We start from the raw sequence: 24,320 nt of genomic DNA on the forward strand, positions 1-24,320 counted from the left end.
CGGGATATTTGGAATAAATTAGTAACATCAAATGATACTAAAACACAGTTGTTACGTGTAATCTTAACTGTTTTATCAATATTAAAGAATTGTTAATACCGAATGTAGGTTTTTAATTATTTTATTTAATTTTTTAATTATTTTAGTTATTATTATCGCGAGTGGCATAGAAAATTATAAAATGACACTACTGGTCTTATAGGTTAGGTTTCCCTGTGAATTTGGCAGTAGCCTCAACATTGGGTGATTTTGAGTTACATTCTATTTTAAATATGTATCTAAATAATACTTGACGTAAAAATTAATGACTATTTTAACATTATTTTCTTAGAGTATTTATTAAGATAATATTTAGTTGTGCTGTAATTAAAGTTTTTCGCACGTTCAAAATTGAGCGGCAATAAAAGCCAGCTTCTCATTGGAACGTCCCGTCGGTTAACTCTTACAATTGAGCAGTTATTTTTGAATTTTTGAAAGTGGTATAAGTCCAAAAAAACAATTTTTACGATTTTTTAACGATTTTTCCAGATAAAGTAAACCAAAAAACTTTGGCTATAAAATGTAATCGCAAAAATCTTTTTCTTTTTTTTTAATGGAAGGAGTCCATTCCTAATAATTATAATTAAAACTACTTCCTTACTTCCTTATTGTAATTATTATTGATTATTACGGCTTCAGTGCGCATTGCACTTTAGAAAATATTACTTAGCTAGTTCTAGTATCCTAAAAAGAACATTAACAGTAATGGTATTATTATTCTGATGAAGTGGTGAGAATTAATTTTACTGATTTTGTTCAGTTTTCTTTCGAAAATCTTTCTGATTGGTTTGTGTCTCTTATACTAATAGATTGCAGCATGAGTAGTATTTAAATATCAAATATATATTAATTATTTAAATATTAATTAATTAACTAATTAAAATATTATATTAAATTGAATGAGAATAGTAGTTTGAGCAGTTTGCAGCATTAATTCAAGATTGTTACAAACTAAGAAGAGGATTAGAATTTTAGAATTAACTAATTCAACGACTGACGAAGACGATGTTACTAATTTTTGATCACATTATGAAAATAATGATCAGAATATTAAGAAAATCAAAAGAAATAACAACAAAAATATAAAAGGGAACTGGAAATATTATTCCTGCAAAGAAATTTGATATGATGAGTTTACTACCTTAAATACCACCTATTTACCATGAATACTTCATTATGCTAACTGAAAAGGACAAATAAGTTTAAAATATAATTTTTTTATGTTTAGTTATCTTAATGAAGTAATTTACATTTTATGCTTGTTTACTCATATTACCTTTTTAATAAAACTGAAATTAATTTTAAAAAATCCATTTCAATCAAGCTAATGTCCATAAAAACAGCGTAAAGTGCTAAAAAAATATGACTTGAATTGATTAATGTTTGCTAATATTTTAATAATAAATTAAATAAATTAATAAATTAACACAAATGCAAACTCTCTATATCTCTATCTATATCTCAGTATATGAAAAATGAACTTTTACCACTTTCAAATAAAACAGCTCAATTCATGTCGAGAGATGTGGTCGTTACTCTTTCAATCTGATGATGAGCTTTAAGCTTGAAATCTGGATAGTTGAAAACAACAACTGTGAGTAATAACTACACACTTACACACCTTTATCATTTCTACTAATTTTTTTTAACCATCTTGCATAAAAAATGGAAATAAAATTTACATGCACTTCAGAAGCAAAAATTCATCGTCATGGAATTTTTTTTAACTTAACGATTAAAAACTAAAGGGAAAAAGAAAATAACAATAAGGCTATAATTGCAACAAGTATAGTGAACACATGACAAATTTGCCCAAGTTAAGATTCTCAATTGAATTGACATGTGAAGAGAATTTTCCAACACAATAGCGAGTTATTAAATATATCTTGAAATTTTTTATATTGCCTTAAATTCTTCTGATTTATCTGAATCAATCGAGCAGATTTGTCAGTAAATTATTGACATTTGTGCTCTAATTTGTTAACAGTAGAAATTTTACTGTATTCAGTCTAATTCAGGGCTTCTGAAACTTTTTATACAGCAGGCCCCCTTCTCAAAACAAAATCCAGGATGGACCCCTTTCATTCAAGTATTTAAAACTACATACTATAGTATTACAGTAAATTAAAGTTGTATAAATTAGCCAGTCCATTCCTGTGATGGAATGGGATGTCACTATGAAAACAAATATTAGATTGACATCTTAACTTTATTTACAAAATCAAGTTGGACAGAACGTAATCAGTAGGTAGTCAAAATTCAGGCCAAATTCAAAAGTAATAATTTGAACATTAACAATTAATGAATTAAAGAGAAGAGTGAGATTGTTTTAGCCTGCACAATTTGGATATGTTGGGTTTAATTTAGCTGGAGACAGATGGGTTCTGAATGTAGACTGCTTCAGTATTTAGTTTTGGTGGTTGTATCGATAGAAAATCCTGATTCATATAGGTAAGTTGTGGCAAATTGAACAAGAACAAGTTTTGCTTTTTCGAGCGGTTGAAATTTTTTGTTTTCAAATCGAAGTCCAAAACTGGGAAGAAGGATTGAAAGTAGATTTCAAGGTGGAGTCTGAAGTAATGTATATCAAATTCGTATTCACTTGAAGACTGACAGACTGGTTGACTTTGTCGAAACGAAACTGTTTGACCCCTTATTCATGGTATTGCAGCATTGTATCTCAAACTGTTGGGAAGTAGTGGACATCTTCAAAACTTCGAAGGTGTTCACATGTTTCATCAATCAACATGCCGTTCACAAGCTACAGTTTTTCTTAAAGAAAAAAAAATCACAGGGAAACACTCCACCTCTTCCTTCTCAACAGATTAAGCCTAAAAATGTATATTTCTTTTAAAGGCACTATCTTTGTCATTGGCATCGAAAGCTGTGATATTCTTCCTTTGAAAAGAAACACTCATCTCATTCATTTTTAAGGAAATATCTGATAAATACAACATTATACATTGCCTTTTGTTGTTATTGTAAACATTGGCTAATTTGACATTGTGAGCAGTCAACAAGATAAGACTTCAGAAAGTAATTCCTTTAATCAAGAGACAGCTACCTCATTTCTGTATGGAGAATTAGGGAATGATGAAGACTTCCCCATATTGTCACATGGTATTGTGAAAAGTCTTGAGTTCAAAGGCCACGACTTGATATAATTAATAATTTGAAAGACTCATCCAAAACATTCTTAAAAAAAGGCTGGAGTTTGTATAATAGTTACAGCATGTCTGTGGAAAACACAATGTCTCCTGCTTCAAAATACAAAACTTTCATTTCCAGTACTCATTGTTATTAGTTTTTTAATTTTATTAATTCATTCTAAGTTTATTTTTGTAAATATTAATTTTTCTCAAAGTTCACCATGGACCCCTAGTTAGAATTGGCAGACCTCCAGGGGTCCAGGTACCACAGTAGAGAAGCCTCGGTCTAATTCAATTTGTGAAACATTTATTGTAAGAGAGTACAAATGGACATTGAAGACCCCCTGTAATTTGGTCATTACATATCATCCTAGTTAGTATATTGGTTCAATGAGAATGGCAAAATTGCAGAAATGAGCCTGAGAGACCAACACAACAACGATAGCCAGACCAAAATGATTAAATGAAATTAAAATGAATTAAAGATATTGTTAAAATCAAAGTAACTTATCTATTATATTTTAGTTTAGTATTAATGGATAAATAATTAGTATGTACACAATGTCATTTGTTAATATTTTTTTGATGGTTTTAAATGTTGGATTGTTACTATTGTAGATGTTATGTCAGGAAAAATTATGATTACAACAGTTAATAGATAATAAACAGGTTTATTTGTTTATACTGTTAAAAAGTATTTTTACTGAGGCCTTGGTCTCTTCAATAATTCTTTACATCAGAATTTTGAGAATCAGTCACAGTGAACGATAGTTTGTGAACATCAGTTAACCCAACATAATAAGTTGAACATTTAATTATTTATTGGCCCCTTTGTTTATTCCATTTACGAGGCAAGTGGGTTGCAGAAAAACATATTTATTATTACTGCAATCAAACAATGTGAATGTATAATGACCTATAAATATAGGTAAATCATATAAATTGTAATTTTAAAAAAATTTACTCTTTAAAGGTACCTAGGTAAATTGTGGGAGCAGAAATTAAATTATGTCAATTGGCTGATAATTACCTTTATTGTGAAATCACAATTTTCCCAATCTATAGATCTTCCATATAGATAGATGGATGTAGTATATTGGTTGGAGGATTTCCAGAGGAACATTCTGACATTTAAAAATTCTTTAACTCCATGTTCCACAGTATGGAGATTATCCTACTCCAGCCCGGAGCTATGGCAATTATTCTTCTAATTTGCCAGAATAAAAAAAAACTGACAGAATATAAATACTGTATGGAGTAAAATTGCTCATACCATTTTGAGACTAGTCAGTTATATGGCGTACATAAGCTTCATACTTCATGGCCCAGGTTTTTATTTTTGGAATCTATGTTCCCAACGATCTGAAATAAACCATGTAATAAACTGTTATAATAAAAATTAGTAATCTCTAGAGGTACCTGGGAGGATCGTTGGAATTTTCATTGCTTTCATCATCTTCATCATTCCATGATTTATTTTGGATTATCTCAATCATCAATTATGTGATATTAGTATTTCTGCATCTGTTATGGTGGTTTCTATACTTCTTGATTTATACCTTCTTCAACGATGCAGAAATGCTTTGTAGGTGTAGATGGGGTGAGCTATTCAATAGTAGTTCTAACTTGTTTTGTCATTTCATATTTAATATTTGTTCATGATATCCAATCAAATGATGAATTTATCATTTGATTGGACAAAAGTGGACAGCATGATGCTGTCCAGGTGTTTGTATTTGGAAGCTATGTTCCCAACGATCTGGAATACATAAACCATATAATAAATTGTAATAATAAAAATTAATCATCTCTAGAGATACCTGGGAAGATCATTGGAATTTTCATCGCTTTCATCATTCTCATCATTCCATGATCTATTTTTGATTATCTCATCAAGTATTTTCGATGTTAGTATTTCTGCATCTGTTGTTGGTGGTTTTTCTACTTCTTGATTTGTACTTTCTTCATTGCTTGGATTTTCTTTGCTACTGGAAGGGATGTCATTGCCATTCTGATTTCTATTATTTATCTCTACAGGTTGTACATCTTCATTGGTTTCTTCATCTGAAATGGAAGCAAGTGTGTCTACCTCACCTCTTCTCTGACATGCATTTTCCCTGTTGGTCTCTAGTTCTTGCCTCTCAAGGTAATTGGGACTGGAATTTTCATTGCTTTCATCATCCCATGATCTATTTTTGATTATCTCATCAAGTATTTTTGATGTTAGTATTTCTGCATTTGTTGCTGGTGGTTTTTCTAATTCATGATTTATACTTTCTTCATCGCTAGGATTTCTTTTACTACTGGAAGGGATGTCATTACCATTCTGATTTCTATTATTTGTCTCTACAAGTTGATCGTCTTCATTGGTTTCTTCATCTGAAATGGAAGCAAATATATACTTGTCTGCCTCACCTCTTCTCTGGCAAACATTATCCCTCTTGGTTTCTAGTTCTTGCCTCTCACGATAATCGGGAATGTCTATAATTTCACGTCTGAAGTGAACATAAACTTTGTATGCTCCAACAGCACAAATGGTCACAGCCGCAGCTTTCAAGCCTAAATTTACAATCTTTTTCCACATGTTAATCTAATTTTATGCACAGTTCTTATAGCATGTATGCACAGGTCAAATTAGATATTTAAATTGTCACTATGGAAACGTATATTAAGAATTACTTAAATATTTGTTTTAACACATGACAACTTCCTTTCTACACTCTATAAGATTTGTATGATGCACATTTCTTAATTTTCCTTATATATAACAAATTGTTTTAATATGTGCTATAACTCGCATTTAAAACATGGACCACCATTGAAGTGTTCTCTATTGAACTTGAAAAATAGGGAGAGTGAAGCCTTTCTTTATGTAGGAATTTAAAAACAACTATATGAACAAATAAATGATTTTCGCTTACTTATATTTAAAGATACCAATATACTAAAGCCAATGGATCTGCACACCTAAGAAGACAAATATTATTTACAGAACATTAATGTAACTCATTGTTGGTAAATCAACAGTTTAGGTTTCAAGTCTCATAAAGTTACAATTGAATTTTTTAAATTTATTTCTGGTGCTATAATAAATTGTCAAAGTAGGTTCCATGTTATATTCCAAGGTGTTGTATGCTTTGATACATGATAATGTATATAAAAAATTAATCCATATTTGCTTAGTGGTCAAAATTGACTGTATTAATTATTCTTTTATCTAAGGTTTTTGGTTGAGATGAAATATTAGTGTCACGAGCGGGATCGATCCCCTTGGACACCAAGTCCACATCTCAACCTACAACCTTTTGAATTTTCCCTCTTTTTTGCCAAATTTTCAAATGTCATGTAATCAGGATTCAATTCTCAGTAACTTATGAAATGGAAAGCTGTTAGAGAAGTAATTCCTTCTTTTAATTATTAAATTAATCCATATTTGCTTAGTGCTCATAATGACCCTATTAATTATTCCAATTGATTGTTAAAGGTTGTGGGTTCGAATTCTGCTTGTGACACTAATTTTTCATCTCAACCAAAAACCTTAGACAAAAAAATAATTAATTGGTATGTAAAAAACTTAGGTTTCTATTTATTTTTAATGTAAACTCTTTTACACGCTTATTAAGAAGCATATATGACAGATTTACAAACTATGTAAATGTAAATAATCGAGGTTGATGGGCTCAGTGTTCCACCATCCTCCCACACTACACACTAATAAATACATTCATATTAATATACTTGCACAAAACAGGATATCCATCATATACTATATAAAATAAAATAGCAAATAAAAACAAAAATTGGAACAGGAGATAAAAATACTCGCTGCCTTACTCAAGCACAGTTCTCAAATCAGGTGGCAGTCCAACACACTCTCTATATAGAGTCAAGGACATTGTGCAACTTTCTCTACACATATGCGGGATAGGGTTAGAATAAGTTGTGCCAACCTCACATAGCCTATTGTTTATTCGGTGAAGATGATTCCACTTCTACAATTCAAACCCCTCTGAGGGCCACCAATCGACCTTTGTTGACTTAAATGGACTTATCCATTTATTTATAAATTATTAAACCCTAGCAAATTTAACTGTTTGGAGAATATGTTTATGAACCAGGACAAGTAATCTTATTTCAATGCAAGACTATTTTTCAAATAATCTAAATTGGTAGGTGCAAGGCTTTGGAATGTGCTTACAGTACTTCCAATACTTAGAGGCCTCCAGTCAGTTCTTTTATGCCCAGTTATCGATGATACCTTTTTCTATTTTCCTTTTCTTAAATATTTATATTATTTGTTGGTTAATGTCAGAAAACATTTCTGTTTTTTTTAAATAATTTTTTTTTTAATAATTGCTTATTTGCTTAATGTAACTTATTTAGGAGAAGGTGGATTGTGATCTATCTGATGAATGTAAAGAAATTATTTTTCAATGGACCTCATTAATGACCTCAACTGTCTGTTCTAATCTAATCTTAATCATTTTTTTTTGCTTTACCGGCTAGGGATCCGCTGCGCCACTAATCGAGGGTTGATTTGTTCTCATTATTAAACTCTTGATAATTTGATTGTTCCTCATTTTTATGGAATATATTTATAAAGAATTCTTCAAATTGGTTGGATAAACTTAAGCAAACGTACTGAAATTCATGGCAATTTTTGTTATTTGAATTCGCAGATGGGAGGCATTGGGGTTCGCTTCTGGTCACGGTGTGTTAAAGGTCTCATGCCTCAAGTATGCACTTTTCATTGTACACATGATTTATTAATGACATGCGTAACAAAAGAAGCAAATTGTTATATTATTATTAAACTTATTTTATCTAATTATAACTACATTATAATTGGGTTTGTGATTTTTTTCGGGTCTGGAGAGCCCATGGGGGTACATTTGTCCGAGGTCCCCAGGGGGCCTTTGTTGTGTGAGATATAATAAATAATGTTTTTAAGTAACTACTTTTCTTACAGAAAAGACAATAATTTTTCCAATTTTTTGTGTACTTATGATGTATGAGATATAATGAACAAACAGTTAAATAAACCAAGTGAATTTTTCAAATGATTATTTTATCAGTGTTTGGGAGGGAAAATGGTCGCATTTGTATCAGGGAGGTTGCAAAACTGTTATAAACGATTCGAAGCCGCTTGTTTTCACGTTTGTCACCCGAGCTGTCATTCGTTATAACTCCTCGGCTGGAAAGGGTCCAAGATGTTCCCGGAGCCGGACGAGTTCGGACTCAGCTTTTACGAGCTTTTCAGGGTTCTTCCTGACACAAAGTGAGTCGCACGACTGGAATCCAATTAAAAAAATCAATATTGAATCATTTTTATTTCATTATATTGTTGAAAAAAAGTTTATTTGAGCAAGAAAAAATAATGTGTGTAGTTTCTCAAACAATAGGATAAGATTGTCACCAAGGTTTTGAGGTTCTTAAGTGTTCTTTTCATTCGACACTGCATTTGCCAATATGAGACGACATGCCACAATTTTTAAAGATTCTGTTATTTTACGGTAGAGCTAATGCAATTTGGATGTTGAATTTAAACGAGTTTCTGTGGTATAGCATGGTGCCCAAGCAAGGCATCAAACTCTACGAGTTTATCTAATAATTTAAAAAAGCATTTTCTGTTAAAGTTTTACCACTGCGAACAATTTGATTTGGGTGTCCATTTTGAAAAGTGTTATGCCATTGTGCCATTTTGTTAAAAATCGATGAGTTAAGTTTTTCCATTTCAGTCAGTTTTTGTACACGTAAATAATATATTTAAGAGAAATCATCTGAAGATATGGTACTATTACAGATGTTGTAGGTCCGATTCCTGCTTGTGACAATAATTTACGGGTCACTAATGTGATTTGAATGTTAAATTTAAACAAGTTCCTGTGGTATGACATGTTGTCTAAGCAAGGCTTCAAATTCTGACAGAATATTGAATAATTAAAAACAGAGCATTCAACATTAAAGTTTTACTCATTCGGGAGTCCATTTTGATAAGTGTTTTGACATTGTTGATATTTTATTAAAATCGACCACTTCATTTTTTCATTTTTCAGTCAGTTTTGGTGCTCATAAATAAAATTTAAGTCAAATAATCCAAAGAGAGTGAAACCACTCCACGAATATTAGCATAGGCCTTGTCTGGATAAAAGATTATTCCAGCGTAGGGTGACTATAAGTCAGGAGCCATATATCTGAGCCAGGTGGCAGAAGCAATAGTTTTAATCAAAAAATACCTTTAACTGGGAATGTGTTTAGCTTGCCATGTTGCTCTGTCATATATCAAATATTTGCCATCAATTACAAGCATGGCACAAAGCCATCTGCCATAGTTTGGTATTTCTTATGACAACAATAGTTTAATTTATTTTAGAGTGGTACTATATACAATAAACATAGATCTTAAATCCATATAATAAAAAATAGAAAGGATTTAAATGAACAGGAAAACTGGAACAAATAATTCATTCAATGATATTAATAAAATTTATATGTTTTGTTTTACTCGTTTTAATAAATACATAGAGTATTTATTTATTTTTTTGCCATGAGGTTATATGAAGTATGTTTTTGAAGAAAAAAAAGCCCATTTATATGTTTCAAGTATGTTTGTTGCATTTAGGGCCCTGAATTTGAACCCAGGACCCTTACAATCATCAGTTACCTTGTATTTATTCTTGATTACTAGTTCTGGTTTTTTTTTTTTTTTAATTTGTATAATTTTCAATATTTCCTAATGTGCATAAAATATTTTTTATATTACCCAGAGTATTTTGATGAATGAATAGAATTTTGTATGTTGTGTATGTGTGTGGGAAGAAATTTCAGGGGTAAGGGTGGGAATTGAACCCATCACCGAGCTGAGTCGGCTACCAGGTCTTTTACATTTATCGTTTTTAAATCTTACGTTATATTTTATCATTGTTTTACAGGAAAAAGCTGGAATGGAAGAAGCATAAGAAAGGGAAATCAAAAGGAAAAGAAAATCGCAAACCTAAGGTATTTGTCTATTTATTGCCCCACATTAATATTGTTATATACAACATGCATGGGTCTTTTGTATTTCACAGGCTCCTTGTTTTAATGAAATTTATATTATTATTTTATTTATAGATTGAACTTGTTGGAGAAGTTCCCCCAGAAATAGAAGTTGCCGGCAATGCATCTAGCTTTGCCGTATTCTCAACAGTGCGACTTGCTGTGTTGGAAAGATGGATGAAAGAGGCTAATGACTTATATTTGACGTCTTCTAGTAGTGCACCTCCTCAGTCGGCCTCAAACTCCGACAGTGAAGATGAAAACTCACCACCCACACCACAACCTGCTCGAATCCCAAAGGTTTCTTGTCATTTTGGATTGTTAAAATTCCATCTTTAACATATTTTGAAATTTAGATAGTTGGTGTTGGGCTGAGAAGTGTGTTCGAGCTGATAAAGGAGAGCAGGTCTAGCCATCCAGCACTTTGTACTAAAGCTTTGACCGCCTTGTTGGATGTTGTTCAAGGGCATCAACCGGAAGGTTTGAAATTGGAACCACCAGAGGTTGTAGGTATGTTACTTAACTAACAATATATACTCAAATGAAGAAGATAGTTTATAATAGTAATTAGAATAGTCCAAAATTAGACTTGCAATCCTTACTGAATTTTACTGAAATTTTACTGAATTCCTTAATCCCTTATTCAACTACCCCCATGTTACATTTAACATGGTTGACTTGTTTGTGATCTGAGGTGCTGATGATTCAGAACAATAATGCAGGTCTCATCCATTGCGATCCAAATGACCCACTGTTCCAGGGAACCTACTGAGGTCATGTGCTGGCAGACAATCAAACCCCTATCAGGAAATATGAATATTGGCACATGCACATCTTATTACGTGTTAATGTTACTTTGCCTTCTTATTCAGTTATGTTAGCAATAGATGAAAACTTCAAAGAATTTCTCAAATGTGTAAACACTGTTCCTCAGTAATTCCGTAGCTGTTTTCAAGACAAAAGATTTTTATTATCTCCCTTCTTTTTATTACTGAGTTGGTGTTTTGGTCTAATTTACTGTTAACTGTTAGAGATTTACTCAAAAAAATGCCTAGATGAACAATTTAAACAATACTTTATTTTTGTAGAACCACTTTTAGAACTTCTGTTGGAGCTTGCCACTATGCCACAAGAAGGTAGTTCAAACAGTGCCTCGCATTTAACTTCAGTGGCCTGCTCTTGTCTCATCGCTCTAGTCATTGCCCGAGGTGATACCGGAAAACTCTTGAGTGCTTTAGCTGCATTGCTTATGTGCCCACATTCAGTATCACAGCAAAATATCCATGTACGTAGCTTTCCAAATAATTAAAAAATATACAACATTTATTTTATTATATAATAAATATTTTACCTTACTTTATCATCTATAAAGTTAAACTTTTTTTTCCCAGATGCCGAGTATTTTAGGCGCTCTGCAGAAAAGCGTTCTTGGTGTGGTTTTGGGAAAAACTGTAGCTCCTGATTGGATTACTCATGGTATACCAAAATCTGCATTGCTTGCTCAGCATGAAATTTATGCAAAACCAGGTATTAAAACATTTTATAGCATACTATTTTGGCTTTAACTCAATTTTTTTTCCCAGAATTATCTTCTGATTACACTATAGTTGATAAAGCTATTGCTAGTGACGGTCTATACCTATACGTACACACATCAATTGGGCTGCTTAAGATGGGTTCGGGATATGGAGGAACTTTAAAAGGTCATATTTACATTCACAAACCAGATTTCTTTCCAAATAAAACAGGGTGGCTCGGCTATGCTCAAGTAAGCTTAAAGAAAAATAATGGATTCTTAACCACTACAAATATATTTGAAATAATTTTTAGGGAAAATTGTATTTCCGATTGGGTAAAGGAAGTTCAGACCGTGGTGAACTGCTGACGGTGAATAGTGAAACACTCGAAGTTAAAGAAGTCGGTAAAATAGATAGCCCTGGTGTTATGTTCTCAGACGGCGAGAATCTTGGAATAGTTACGCCTACAAAAGAGGTAATAGCTGTGTTAAACAGTAATAATAAAATATATTGACATTTTCTAATTTGTTCAGGATGGGTTTGTGGTAAGGAGTGTGAACCCATCATCATTGCCCCTTAATTTTGTAAGTGAGCTTCCATTAAAGCTAGCTCGGAAATGTGTTGTGGCCTTTGGGTATGCTATGTTTGACGAAGAGACTTCTTTACATAACTTGAATTCTGGCGTTGAAGAAGAAACTGCCTCAATAGTTTCTGGCAAAGAGTTTTCTTTAATAAGAACCACAGCAGGAAAAGTAATTTTTAAGCATTTATTTTACATTAATGGACATTTAAACTATAAAAAAATTACTTTCAGTTGTACTTCAGTGGTAAACCATCTTGCCTTGGCCTCAAGCAAGGAGGCAAAGGTGGAATTGGTAAATGGTCAGAATTGATTATACCTAAAGCACCAAAGATTGTACAGGTTGCTGCTGGGCATGATGGCATGCATGCAGTTCTCGTCGCTGAAGATGGTTCGGTTTACTTTACTGGCACCGCCCGACGCGGGGAAGATGGAGATCACAGTAATGTCATACAAATCACATTAATAATTAAATTTTCTTCAATATAACAATTTTAGGCAAAGTACGAAGGCAGCCCAAAGCAGTCAAGCCTAAAAAAATGATGAAAGTCGATGGCTATGTTATCGTATATGCAGCGTGTAACAATGGCACAACAGCTTTAGTCTCTAAAGATGGAGAACTTTTGATGTTTGGCAAAGATACAAACCATTGTGAGCCAAATACAGGTTTTGTTACAGACCTGAGAAATGTACATGTTACTCAAGTAGCATTAGGAAAAGCTCATGCAGTTGCTGTTACGAACAAAGGCCACCTTTACACATTTGGAATAAATAACAAAGGTCAATGTGGTCGTGAATATTCAAATCAAGTTAAAGAAGGTAAGTTCTTTTTCTTTCTTTCCCTGTTTTTATTTTATCAGTATAAAACATTCTGTGCAGCTACAATTGCAATGGAAACTGCAGTGGAAGAAGAAGGAGGTGAAGAAGAAGAAGGTGAATGGGGCGATGAAGGCGGAATGTGCCCTCCTGGACAGCATAAGTGGAAACAGGATCTTTGTATGGTGTGCACCGTTTGCCGAGAATGCACTGGTTACAGCATCAGCTGCCTGAGCAGTATGAGCACTGACAGAATCCCCGGACAGTGAGTAAAAGTTTTAATCCAACTTTTGACACTTTTAACTGAGCATATTTTACCCAGGGAATGCGGATGCGGCGAAGGCGATTCGGGTTGCTCTCAATGCGGCGCTTGTCGAATATGCGCCAGGGAAAATGTCGACAATTCTGACATGGCTATTCTCGGCCCAAGTGGAGCGAGTGATATTGCTGGAATGATGAGACTTGACCTGATATTCGGAGGTACTTAAAACTTTTATTGTATCATAATTGTCTTCCTTGAAATTTTATATTTCCTTCTTCATTAATAAGTGAGTAAGTTAGTTTATTTCTTTTTATGTACCAAACTGTGTATATAGTTTTTAAAACTGTTTTTGGCTGTGGAATTAGTTTTGTGGATGTGCCTATAAACAAATTTTTCTTTGATGACATATTATACAATACTATCCTTTAAAATATTAGAGAAGTGATAAAAATTTAAGACCAGTTATTTTTATGTTATTTTTTGTTTAATGAGTAATATGGGCTAAGGGCGTCAGTGGCCACAATGTTTAGGCATTGAAACGGTGCTCATTACTGTAAGGTAAAGGTCGAGGGTTTGAATCCAGAGGCCCTGCATTCAAACGCGACATACTTACAATTTTTTTTTCCAAAAACTCCGGCACCCCGAGGGTTCATATAACCCCTCGTAATTGAAATACCTTTGTTAAAAAACATTATTAGTATGCCTTCTGTTAATAAAATCCTAGCATAAACAACTTTATCATACCATTTTTTTGTAGATAGGTAGGACATTACCACTGATGTTATATAAATGTAAATTCCTGTCTACTGCTAAAATGTGCTTGTTAAAAATATAAAAAAATCTAATAAATTTCTATAAAAAGTTTATTTCTTGATTGAAAATATAAATTGATGCGAGCAGACGGCCTGAATGCACTGATATTTTAAAGCTCCTATAAATTCAAGACATTGGTCTATTTAATGTGTGGTGATTAGTGACCACCAGACCGCATCTCACGATTTCTGAATAATCATTGGTCTATTTAATTATACTTAAGTTCATAAAAATACGTTTATATCTTGAGCTTAAATGCAATTTTCAGTTGTGCAACAGTTGGGATGCCATGGGTTCATATGAGAGTGTGCTCACACTAACTAAATTATTAGCAACTAAACAGTTTAAGTTTTGTCTTAAACTGTTTATTTTCTAGCTGCACAATCAACTTTAGATCAATGGGAGGAATGGTACTGCGCTTACTTGCAATCAAACTACAATAAAATTTCTTATCTTAATGCTGAAAATTCTTCATATTAGTTAGGTTTAGGTTACTAGTAGTCAGCCTCTTTACGACCTTGTGCACCATGACTAATATGCAAAAGCTACACTAAGGGTTCATGTATACTTCATGTCCTAGGCTTTCCCTCTTCCAGGAGTAGAAATCAGCCTGCATAGACCTTTGTATCAACATGCCCTACATTTAGTAGTTATGCAATGGTCCTTTAATTGGTTTTGTTGAATGTCATAGCCCTGAAACACATTCTCATTAAATCAAGGACTTAATAACTAATGTAGGCTAGGAAAAATATAATTTTTCATTACAAAACTGTTTTTATATTCATTTTATTAACCCTGATTAGCCTGATTAATAAATTGGTAATCATAATTATTAGTATTAATAAATATATATTTAATTCAGTAAAATGGTGGGAATGGCCATTTTTTTTGCTTTTTCTTCTTCCTTCTGAAGTATAGAGCACAAAACACAGCTAACCAATTGAAGTCCATCTTGCAACCGGTTGAAAAAGAACCCCATTGAGGGAATAGTTTAGTTGCATATAATTGAAAATTCCATGAGAATGCTAAGCCAGTGATTATTGACTTAAGTTCAGAAAAAAATCATTCTTAGTTATTGAGATGATTTAATGAAATGCTTGCTTATACTGCATGGCAAAGCTTTTGTATCAATTTTTCTCCCCACGTATTGCGATGATGAGGTTAACATAAAACAAATAAAGTTTGATATCCTTTTTGGTAGATTTTTTTTCTTTTATAGTAAAAAACCAATTGAAGAAAGTCTTCTCTCTATTCTGTTTGCTTACCTTGCTTCAATAGGATGTAATTAATTTTATTTTATTTTTACTGCAGATCATAAGAATGGCGTGGGTAAGTCAGTTTTTGCTATTTATTATTTTTCGTTGGTTTTATTTTAACATTGACATAATGAATAAGTATTTTTGCATTCTTCACTTCTATCAGGTTCATGTGTATGTCTATCAAATTATTTTAATAATTGATGATTTTTCCATTTTCTTATAAATGATCACTCACTACTAATGGAATTAGAAAATGATATTTATATCTAGCATGATATTCCAGGGGGAGTTAAAAGTTTATAGAAATATTAAAGGTTGGATTAGTATGTAGTATATCACTTTTTGTAGATGAGGAACAACAAATTGTCAATAGAACAGTCATTTACAAAAAAAAAAAAAATAAATAAATAAATAAAATAAAAAAATAAAAAAATATTTGTAATTGCACTGTGTTCTGCTTGCACTATTTCATGCAATCAATAAAAAATAAATAAATAAATAAATTAAAAAAAAATCTAGGTTTAATATTCCAAGACCTCGAGTCTCTTACAATGATGAGTGTCAATCACTCTAAACTGATTTCAAATTTATAATTTAGTTATTTGTTAATTATTTCTCTAAACAATAACTTAGCGCTTGGGTCTGTAAAATATAATACATCATTCAGTCAGTTCTTTCTTCCAAAGAAAATTAATAAAAAATGAATTTTAACTCACAAGGGGAGGCATCATCGAGGGGGCACTGATTTCAATGAATCTCATTTCAGTGATACTAGGTTAAAAAATATTGTGTCTGAGGGTTCCGTCCAATGAGCCCCTGGAGCCAAGAAAAAATATTTTAGGTGTAAAAATGACCAGAAACAAAGCAGTCACTGCTCTCTCATTCAATTCAAATGAAATTTTAAGGAATGTAGTACATCAAAAAATATTAGATACACGTATACAGTTTGTTGAAATTAGCCAGGAATAAAATGTTAGATGATATGGTGTACTCTGGCTTTGCAAAAGTCTAAAAGTTAATTTTAAAATTGGTTAATTGATAAAAAAACATTCTAATTTTTGATTTCTTACTTCATTGTTTCTTTAAATTTCTTTCCTATTGGCATTCTTGTATTACCTTCATTCCCAGGGGATGGTCTTATAGTTAATTTTATTTACATAATTTATTTTTGTTTTTACATTACAACAATAAAGGAAGACATTATATCTGGACTCTTCTTTTTTATTAATTAACAAATGTGTGGTATGTAGAGACCATTAACACACAATCTCTAACTTATCATTAACAAATTTTAAAATAAACTTTTAGCTTTTTACAAAGCTCACCACCCCCTGTATACATGTTATTTTCTGGTGCACTAACATCCCATAAAATTTCACTTGAATTGGTTAAGAGGGTTGTGAGCAGTGGCAGTTTTATTAATGCAATTTTTGTTCATTCATAAAAGTATTTTTTTTCTTGGCTCCTGCAGCTTATTGGATGGAACCCTCAGACACTTTTCTAATATTTTTCAACCAAGAATCACTGAAAAAAGTTTCATTGAAATCAGTGAACCCATGACTAGCCTCCCTTGTCAGTGCATGTTAAAGCAAAATAATGATATTAAAACTTGCAAAGTTTAAAACTTTGAAACCTTTGCTTTGAAATTAACTGTTTTATAAATGTTTGATATCTTCATATAATTATTGCAATCCTTCAATAATATATACATTTTGATAACAACAAAATTAATTTTAATAAAAGCCTTTATATTTATTTCGTCATATATAAATGTCAGCCCCGTCATCAATTAAAGTATGTTAAATACATTGAATGTTTAAACAATTTTCATAACATTTGTTTTTTGTTAATGGCCTCATCAGAATTCCTTTCAATTTGGTGCTTTTATACTTTACATATACATTTTAAATTTATTTTAATTATAAATAATTTCAACATGCATTATTGAATATATTATGCTTTAAACTGATAGATTGCTTAACTGATAACTGAAATTCTGCTGCTGAATTTGTTAGCCAGCCATATAATCTTATAAAAAACAATATTTGACCACCTATGGCAATTTGCTTTGTGCCTATTTTGGCATCTCCCTTGCTTTTACTTTTGAATTTTGCACTTATTTCATATTCCGTAGCGAATGGGGCTGTAATTGCAGGGCGACCAGGTGGAGGGAGATTTCAAGACCACCTTCAGTGCAGGTTAGAAGAAAGGAAACAGCGACAGCATGCTAAATTAAGCAGTAAGCACTCTGCTGTCCTTAAGCTAAAAGGTGCTAGCGCTATCGGGCACAGAGCACCAGGGTGCATGATCCCTCAGGCGAAAGTAATCCTCTGTAAGGCTGCTTTGTCTGGCCAGCCTAACAATATCGGTAAAGTTTTTTATTCTTTGAATAATATCATTATTGTAATAAAACAATATTTTAGGTGCAGACGCAGTTATGCCTGTAGGGAAAGATGCAGTCGGTAGTGATGTTGAAAGGGATGCAAGTAGAGTGTCTTCTCTTCCACCTGCAATGGTGGTTTTGCCCGTTGACAGTCCAGTTATCCAAATAGCCTGTGGACTACACCATACAGGTTATTTTGATCGTTCACATTGGAAATTGCAAATTCATTTTTATTTCTTTTCCAGTCGTGCTTGTACAAAGCGGTGAAGTATTTACATTTGGGAGCAACAGCTATGGACAACTAGGGGTTGGAGATATTATGGTAAGAGGTGGTCCTGTCCAAGTGAGATTATCAGCTCCAGCTATGCATATCGCTGCTGGTGGGAATCACACCGTTGTGCTTACTACTAGTGGTCATGTTTACACTTTTGGCAGTCACCAGGTATGTCTATAAGAAAAACTCAATATTAGACAGTACATTATATTTAATTGGTTGACAAAAGATTCAGGTTATTTCTTAGTTGAATCATTTTTCTTCAATCGACGCTTGAAAGGCGCATTCGCATAAAATCCAGTCTCAGCCTTTAAAATAACACGTTGTAAATATATCTTTGCATAGGCAAATGACCTCTTGTCGGTAATTTTCCTTAGACCTTCGGCGATTACATTTGAAAGTTCGTCGTACGTTCTGTTATATAACAAAATTCAATATATTGGTTAGTCAAGCCACACTTAAATACACAGACACTTATAATCTTGACATTTAAAAACATGCTTCACATAAATTCTTAAGTTTTTTTAAATAGATATTTACTTATATAATGAACAAGGAAAACACTTTTAAACAGAAATAAAAAGTAATAAATTAATACATCTTACTCATTAAAATGTTTATACAATTATTTATTGCCTATTCTTGAAAAATAATGTCAAGAATTGAATGTTAAAGAATAATTTTGAACTATTTGAAGGGTCAATAAAGTATTTAGTAATTTCTACAAAATAAATATTGTAATAACACCATTATTTGGTAACTGTAAAATATAAATTACTGATAAATAATTTACTTGATGGATTGATGAGGTCGTTTCTGTGGTTCTACTTCTTTTTTAGTCATATCAGGATTGTATAATCCGCTTTCAGCTTCGCGTAATATCTTTTGAATATTAAACTTGGCCAATGCAATTGAATATTGGTCTTTGACTGTTCTCAGCTGGGAAACGATGCCATCTCCAAATGCTTCACACTCGTCCTTGTACTGTTTTGATTTTTTCGATTTATTAACATGGGTAGTAAATTCGTGAACAGCTATATCAAGTTTATTGGTGTCGATTTCTCTTTTCACATTAGAACCCTTCTTTTTGATAAAATGGCTGTATTTGTCCGATGTCGATGTTTTCAAACTTGTTTTTGATGTTTGACATTCCATCTCGTGGAATTTCTGTTCGTTGAGCTTGGCTGATGCTGCAGTTTGAAATATAGTTATATTTAAGACATTTCCATCAAAGGCATACTCCTTTACTTACATCCTCTCTTCTGAACTTGAAGAGTCGTTTGTTTTTCTTGTACCATTGAATTTGTTAAAACTACGTATTGGTGAAATTATGTGATAAAAAAATGTTTCTGTTGACCCTAAATTTTAAAAATATACATAAATAAATCACATGATTTCTATTAAGTTTCATATTGTTCTTTTTTTTTCTATATAATAATCGTCAATAACTATCGCTTTTGATAATGTAAAACTGTAAATCTAATAATCATTTTTACCTAGCAATATAATACACTAATTTCTCAATGTATAATTTAAGTTTGGCACTTAGAATTTGGTCTAAATTCTACAAGTTATCTTGCAAAACAAAATTGAAATTTATATATATATATATATATATTGGAGATTATTGATTATGACTAGATACTATTATTGGATAGTACCTATCATCTTGGTCTAACTATCCTTGCTGATTTTGTCAGCCAGATGCATTTTGGCATTTCGCAGTCTTTGATGTTGAGTTGGGTGATATCTTGTTAATAACTTAGCTTGGATAGCTTTGTTAAATTGTGAGATTTCCTCCTGTGCTCTGCAGGGTGATGAACCTGTAGTTTGATAGATACTTATCATCTTGACCTCCTGTCTATCTTTGCTACTTTGTCAGTCAGACACATTTCAACATTTCATATTCTTCAGTGCTAAGTTTGGGTGAGTTTTTGCTAATAACTTAGCTTGGTTAACTAGGTTGAATTGTTAGGAGTTAACCCAAAGAGTTAGTTGTTTACATACAAAATAACTTTCTTGATCTTTGGTCCTGAGAAAGAAGGACATTAAATACGGTCCTGTTCCTGTTCCCCTGAACATCAGCCAATATGTAGATGTAAATATCTTTGACGAGTATGTCATATTTTGCATTTCAAGACCATTTTGTCTATGAATATGCTTACCGCTTACCATTCGATTACATTTTTATAAGCTCCTTGAGTAATCACATAACTGGAGTGAATAGTTTGACTAGAATTAAATGTTATTATTGCATTGACTTCATTGAACAGGTTAAATGTAAACAGTAAGAATTTATACTTCTAACAGACATGACAAATCCCAATCATCTTTAAGCTGAAGTGTATGCAATAGTATGAAATTCCATTGATCTTTACTTGAAGAAAAGTCAAAGAACTTATGTAAAAAGGCCTTTAAATTTTCATTTTGTAAATCAACATATATTTTATGTTGACAGAAAGGACAACTTGGTCGTGGGACGATGTCGGTAAGTGGCGGAGAAGGAACCAGTAAGAGGATTGATTTTGGGCGAAGCCCTTGGCATTCGATCCCAGGCTCTGTCAGTTGGGTTGGCCCAAGGCAAGGACGTAGGGCCACATGGGTTGGGGCTTCTGCAGATCAGACATATCTCAAAGTTGATGAAAGCCTTATAAACTCAGTCAGTCTCAGCCATTCTACAATTATGGCCAATCGTACCTGCATTGGTAATTAGTTTTGTGTGCATGTGTTATTTTCTTTTTTTTTTATACAATTTTGAAATGTCTGAGCAGTGCTTGTGCCGAAAAAGTGTGAAGAAGACAAAAGCTTTAGTTGTTTGGTTATTAACAAACGTGATGGAAATTGCTGCAGTTTTAGTGAACAGGATCAAATTGATTTTTCTGAAAGTTCAGTCTGCTTAGATCCTGTTTACAATGTGCTTTGGAGGTATAGTTTGAATCCATAATTTAAAAAAAAAAGTAAGACTCATAAAAGTAAATTAAATGTTTTGACACAGCTATAACCGAGGTCAACTTAGATGCTACAATGCAGTCTGTAGTGAGGCAAAATTTGGTGTTTGGTCAATTTTAAGTGGACAACTTGCTTTACCAACAATCCCAGGACACACTGTAACCCGATCCCAAGCAGCTTTGCATTTACTTGCTGCTCTTGACACGCTGACATCTACTGAACACATTTTGAGTCCCACTGCTGAAGAAAAAAGGGCCCGACAATCGCACACCAAAGTGTACAGCAAAGAAGATTTCTCAACTGTTAGCCGATTTGAAAGTATGCAGTGTGTTTAATTGGCTTTGATAAAATTAGTAATCTTAAATTTTGAAATGAAGGTCATGGAGGTGGCTGGGGATATTCAGGTCACTCAATTGAAGCCATAAGGTTTATGTCTGATACTGACATTCTCATTGGAGGTTTTGGTCTGTTCGGCGGAAGAGGGGAATATACTGGAAAGATAAAGGTTTAATAATTTCATATTATTTTAAACATTCGGTTCTAAGATGGATAATTTTTTCAGCTGTTTGACATTGGAACAGAAGGAGGAGAACAGGAAAATGATGGGGAATTGCTGGCCGAAACTGAAGAAATTCCATATGAATGTGGTCCTCGACAGAAGTATCCAATGCTCTTTGAAGAGCCGATATCACTTTTGGTAAGTAATTGAAAGAAGGGCACCACACATTTGGTTAGTCGACTTATTGTTTCTTACTCTATCTCCTAACCCTAACCATCCCTAACCATCCTGGAATTCTCTGGTCTTTTGACTCTCCTATTTCTATTATAACAATGTAAAATTTATACCAAAAATTATGTATTATTATGAAATAAATGTACGAGTTACTATTTTTTTGAGTCAAATTTTTATTCTAGGCAAACCGCTGGTATGTTGCTTGGGCTAGGGTCAGTGGTCCATCTAGCGATTGTGGTTCTAGTGGACAGGGCATGGTCACAACTGAAGATCAGTATGTTAACACTTTTCAATATTTGTTAATACGTCATAAATTACTTAATTTAATTTTACATTGCTTTACATAGGGTTGTCTTTTATTTCAAATCTTCAAAAAAGTCAAACAACGGTACAGATGTTAATGCTGGCCAGATACCTCAGCTGCTTTATAGAGTTGTCACACCAGAAAGTCAAGCGCCAAACAGGCAAGCAGATTCATCCGAACCAGCTTGTATTTTATCAAGAGAGTTTTCTAGAGCTGTGACAAGGGTATGGTCGTATGATAGATTGTGAAGAAAAGGTAATGTATAATCCATTTCTTAATTTACAGGATGGATTGCAGTCATTACTTGCACTATTGCGCTGGAGTTGGAGCACATTTAAAGTTGGCCTACTTGATATGGTCAATTCTTTATATACGAACGCACATCAGTATGAATTTCGAATTGGAATACAAGAACAAGAAAGGCTGGTTTACATAAGCAAGGCCTGCCTTCGACTTCTTCGGATGTACACAAATGAAATTTATCCTAATCAAAGTAAACCATTTTATCATTTGTTTTCTGAAAAGCCTAGCTAATGTATATTTTCTTTTCAGTTGTATGTAAAAGACAAGTCCCTGAATCAGTTCTTCTTGCTGAATGTGTTGGAGATATTAGAGCTCTGCTGAAACAGATTTTGTCGGACACAACTGTGAAATGTGACCCAAGGCCAAAAGGAATTCTTGGTAATTTTTTGTTTAATTTGTCCTTAAAAACATTTAACAGTGTAACATTGATTTATAGCCGTTGGTGCCAATAAGCAACTTGTGGAGGACATTATGAACGAGTGCCATCACACTTTTGTAGCTTGTTTTCACGCATTTTATCCTACAGCATATCTCAAATGGACTGCTCTTTGTGACCTCCTTGCCAGCATAAATAGAGTAAGTACTACAATATTTGGCTAATATAAAATATTGTTTTTTTACAATTTTTTTTAGAAAAACAATGGTGGAATTGATCAATTGTTGACGTCTCTGTTGGCTTCACTTCGTTGCCCTTCTATTAGGCTGAGATCGACATTCCCAATTTTGAGCCCTAACATGGATGCACCTGATTCACTTAAAAAACAATTATCACCATCTGATAACTCAGGGCTTCCTATGATGCCTTACCTGGATACACACCATTATCCCATACTTGTTGAACAGATGAGCTACAGGAGTCAAGTTAGTTTCTAATAAGCAATTATCGTTAAAATATTTAATTGAATTTTGCTTTAGATCGAAGGCGGGGGTTTAGGAAGTGGCTGGGTACTCCGAGATGTACTCGATCGCCTCTTGGATATAGTTACAATACCAGTTAAAGAAAGTTTATATGAAGCTCCACTCTCTTATTCAATGAAACTGACATTCAATGCTTGTCACATTCTTTCAAGAATTGTCGCAGAACTGGCCATATTCGCAAGTGGAACTACGGTATTATACACAAGAAAAATTTTTGTAAAAAAAAATCTTTCTATTATTCTGGTGAAAAATTGTTTTAGGATGACATGGACGGTGCATGCGGTCGTGTTCTCCATTCCACTCCATCTAGATTTACGAGGACAAATCAAAGTCGAACTTGGAATACTGGAAATGGATCACCGGATGCCATCTGCCTCTCTGTAGACCGACCTGGTGTTGTCATTGCAGGGGTTGGAGTATATGGAGGAGTTGGAAGCTATGATTATGAGCTAGAAATCTTAGATGATGTAAGTTGACATTTTTTTTAAAGTATTGGTTAGAAAAGTACTATGTACAATATACACTGATGCATATAAGTGTGAAAGTAATGCCATTAGTAAAAAAATTTAAAGAAGCAATGAAGTAAGAAATCTAAATTTTGAAAAAATTTATCAATTAACAAATTTTTAATTTTTTGTAAGCCAGAACACACCACAATATTTAACAATTTATTCCGGTGTTAATTTCACTAAACCTGTTTACACGTGTCTAATATTTTCTGATATACTAAAAAAAATTTCATTTGAATTGATTGAGAGAGCTATCCAACAGTGGCAGCTTTTGTAGAGGCAACTTTTGGTCATTTTTAAACCTAAAATATTATTTTCTTGGTTCATGGGTCTTATTGATTGGAACCCTCGGACATGTGTCTAATGTTTTTCGACCTAGTCTCATTAAAAAAAAGTTTAATTGAAATTGATGATTTCATAACCATAGTCTCCCTTGTGAATTTGAAACTCAGAACTTATTGCATGGCAAATACA

General features: G+C 32.8%; 3 protein-coding genes across 11 annotated transcripts in view; 1 reads left to right on the top strand and 2 right to left on the bottom strand.

Moving 5' to 3' along the window:
* Window positions 1–3,901: 3,901 nt before the first annotated feature.
* On the bottom strand, window positions 3,902–5,811 carry LOC106673742 (putative uncharacterized protein DDB_G0289963). 2 transcript variants are annotated; one of them, XM_014405955.2, is made up of 5 exons: window positions 5,009–5,811; window positions 4,608–4,947; window positions 4,462–4,550; window positions 4,219–4,395; window positions 3,902–4,073 (listed from the first exon to the last, which is right to left on the bottom strand). In XM_014405955.2, the coding sequence occupies exons 1-2, from the start codon at window positions 5,770–5,772 to the stop codon at window positions 4,932–4,934; spliced, it is 780 nt and encodes a 259-aa protein (XP_014261441.1). In that variant the 5' UTR covers window positions 5,773–5,811; the 3' UTR covers window positions 3,902–4,073; window positions 4,219–4,395; window positions 4,462–4,550; window positions 4,608–4,931. The 2 variants fall into 2 exon arrangements, with proteins under 2 accessions (XP_014261441.1, XP_014261440.1); XM_014405954.2 differs by having other exon boundaries at window positions 4,219–4,550.
* A 2,454-nt stretch (window positions 5,812–8,265) lies between these two features.
* LOC106673766 (E3 ubiquitin-protein ligase MYCBP2) overlaps window positions 8,266–24,320 on the top strand; it is a 321,911-nt gene continuing 305,856 nt past the window's right edge. For 5 of the 8 annotated variants that reach the window (XM_024228928.1, XM_024228933.1, XM_024228934.1 and 2 more), the window contains exons 1-29: window positions 8,266–8,466; window positions 10,121–10,187; window positions 10,302–10,526; window positions 10,583–10,736; window positions 11,315–11,511; window positions 11,618–11,753; window positions 11,810–11,994; window positions 12,057–12,218; window positions 12,277–12,495; window positions 12,558–12,765; window positions 12,822–13,404; window positions 13,462–13,619; window positions 15,526–15,543; window positions 17,608–17,841; window positions 17,897–18,046; window positions 18,102–18,298; window positions 20,589–20,835; window positions 20,902–21,055; window positions 21,126–21,397; window positions 21,457–21,584; window positions 21,642–21,776; window positions 21,995–22,086; window positions 22,160–22,340; window positions 22,402–22,609; window positions 22,669–22,797; window positions 22,856–22,995; window positions 23,053–23,280; window positions 23,335–23,529; window positions 23,598–23,804. In XM_024228928.1, coding sequence (XP_024084696.1) covers window positions 8,399–8,466; window positions 10,121–10,187; window positions 10,302–10,526; window positions 10,583–10,736; window positions 11,315–11,511; window positions 11,618–11,753; window positions 11,810–11,994; window positions 12,057–12,218; window positions 12,277–12,495; window positions 12,558–12,765; window positions 12,822–13,404; window positions 13,462–13,619; window positions 15,526–15,543; window positions 17,608–17,841; window positions 17,897–18,046; window positions 18,102–18,298; window positions 20,589–20,835; window positions 20,902–21,055; window positions 21,126–21,397; window positions 21,457–21,584; window positions 21,642–21,776; window positions 21,995–22,086; window positions 22,160–22,340; window positions 22,402–22,609; window positions 22,669–22,797; window positions 22,856–22,995; window positions 23,053–23,280; window positions 23,335–23,529; window positions 23,598–23,804 — 5,277 coding nt within the window. In that variant the 5' untranslated portion in view covers window positions 8,266–8,398. The remainder of the gene's footprint in view (window positions 8,467–10,120; window positions 10,188–10,301; window positions 10,527–10,582; window positions 10,737–11,314; window positions 11,512–11,617; window positions 11,754–11,809; window positions 11,995–12,056; window positions 12,219–12,276; window positions 12,496–12,557; window positions 12,766–12,821; window positions 13,405–13,461; window positions 13,620–15,525; window positions 15,544–17,607; window positions 17,842–17,896; window positions 18,047–18,101; window positions 18,299–20,588; window positions 20,836–20,901; window positions 21,056–21,125; window positions 21,398–21,456; window positions 21,585–21,641; window positions 21,777–21,994; window positions 22,087–22,159; window positions 22,341–22,401; window positions 22,610–22,668; window positions 22,798–22,855; window positions 22,996–23,052; window positions 23,281–23,334; window positions 23,530–23,597; window positions 23,805–24,320) is intronic. The other 3 variants (XM_014406005.2, XM_024228932.1, XM_024228930.1) reach the window with 3 other exon arrangements.
* Window positions 18,322–19,535, bottom strand: LOC106673771. The gene is made up of 3 exons (XM_014406013.2): window positions 19,383–19,535; window positions 18,924–19,320; window positions 18,322–18,544 (listed from the first exon to the last, which is right to left on the bottom strand). The coding sequence occupies exons 1-3, from the start codon at window positions 19,426–19,428 to the stop codon at window positions 18,367–18,369; spliced, it is 621 nt and encodes a 206-aa protein (XP_014261499.1). The 5' UTR covers window positions 19,429–19,535; the 3' UTR covers window positions 18,322–18,366.

This window comes from Cimex lectularius, unplaced genomic scaffold (assembly GCF_000648675.2).
Source record: "Cimex lectularius strain Harlan isolate CLEC.00 unplaced genomic scaffold, Clec_2.1 scaffold12, whole genome shotgun sequence".
NCBI lineage: Eukaryota > Metazoa > Arthropoda > Insecta > Hemiptera > Cimicidae > Cimex > Cimex lectularius.

Bases quoted from the DNA above. Each gene is read 5' to 3' on its own strand.
- LOC106673771 (XM_014406013.2), bottom strand. From the start codon at position 19,428: ATGGTACAAGAAAAACAAACGACTCTTCAAGTTCAGAAGAGAGGAT. The intron at 19,321-19,382 runs GTAAGTAAAGGA...TTCAAACTGCAG, and splicing joins TCAAGTTCAGAAGAGAGGAT to CATCAGCCAAGCTCAACGAA. The intron at 18,545-18,923 runs GTAAATTATTTA...GTTATATAACAG, and splicing joins CGACCTCATCAATCCATCAA to AACGTACGACGAACTTTCAA.
- LOC106673742 (XM_014405955.2), bottom strand. From the start codon at position 5,772: ATGTGGAAAAAGATTGTAAATTTAGGCTTGAAAGCTGCGGCTGTGACC.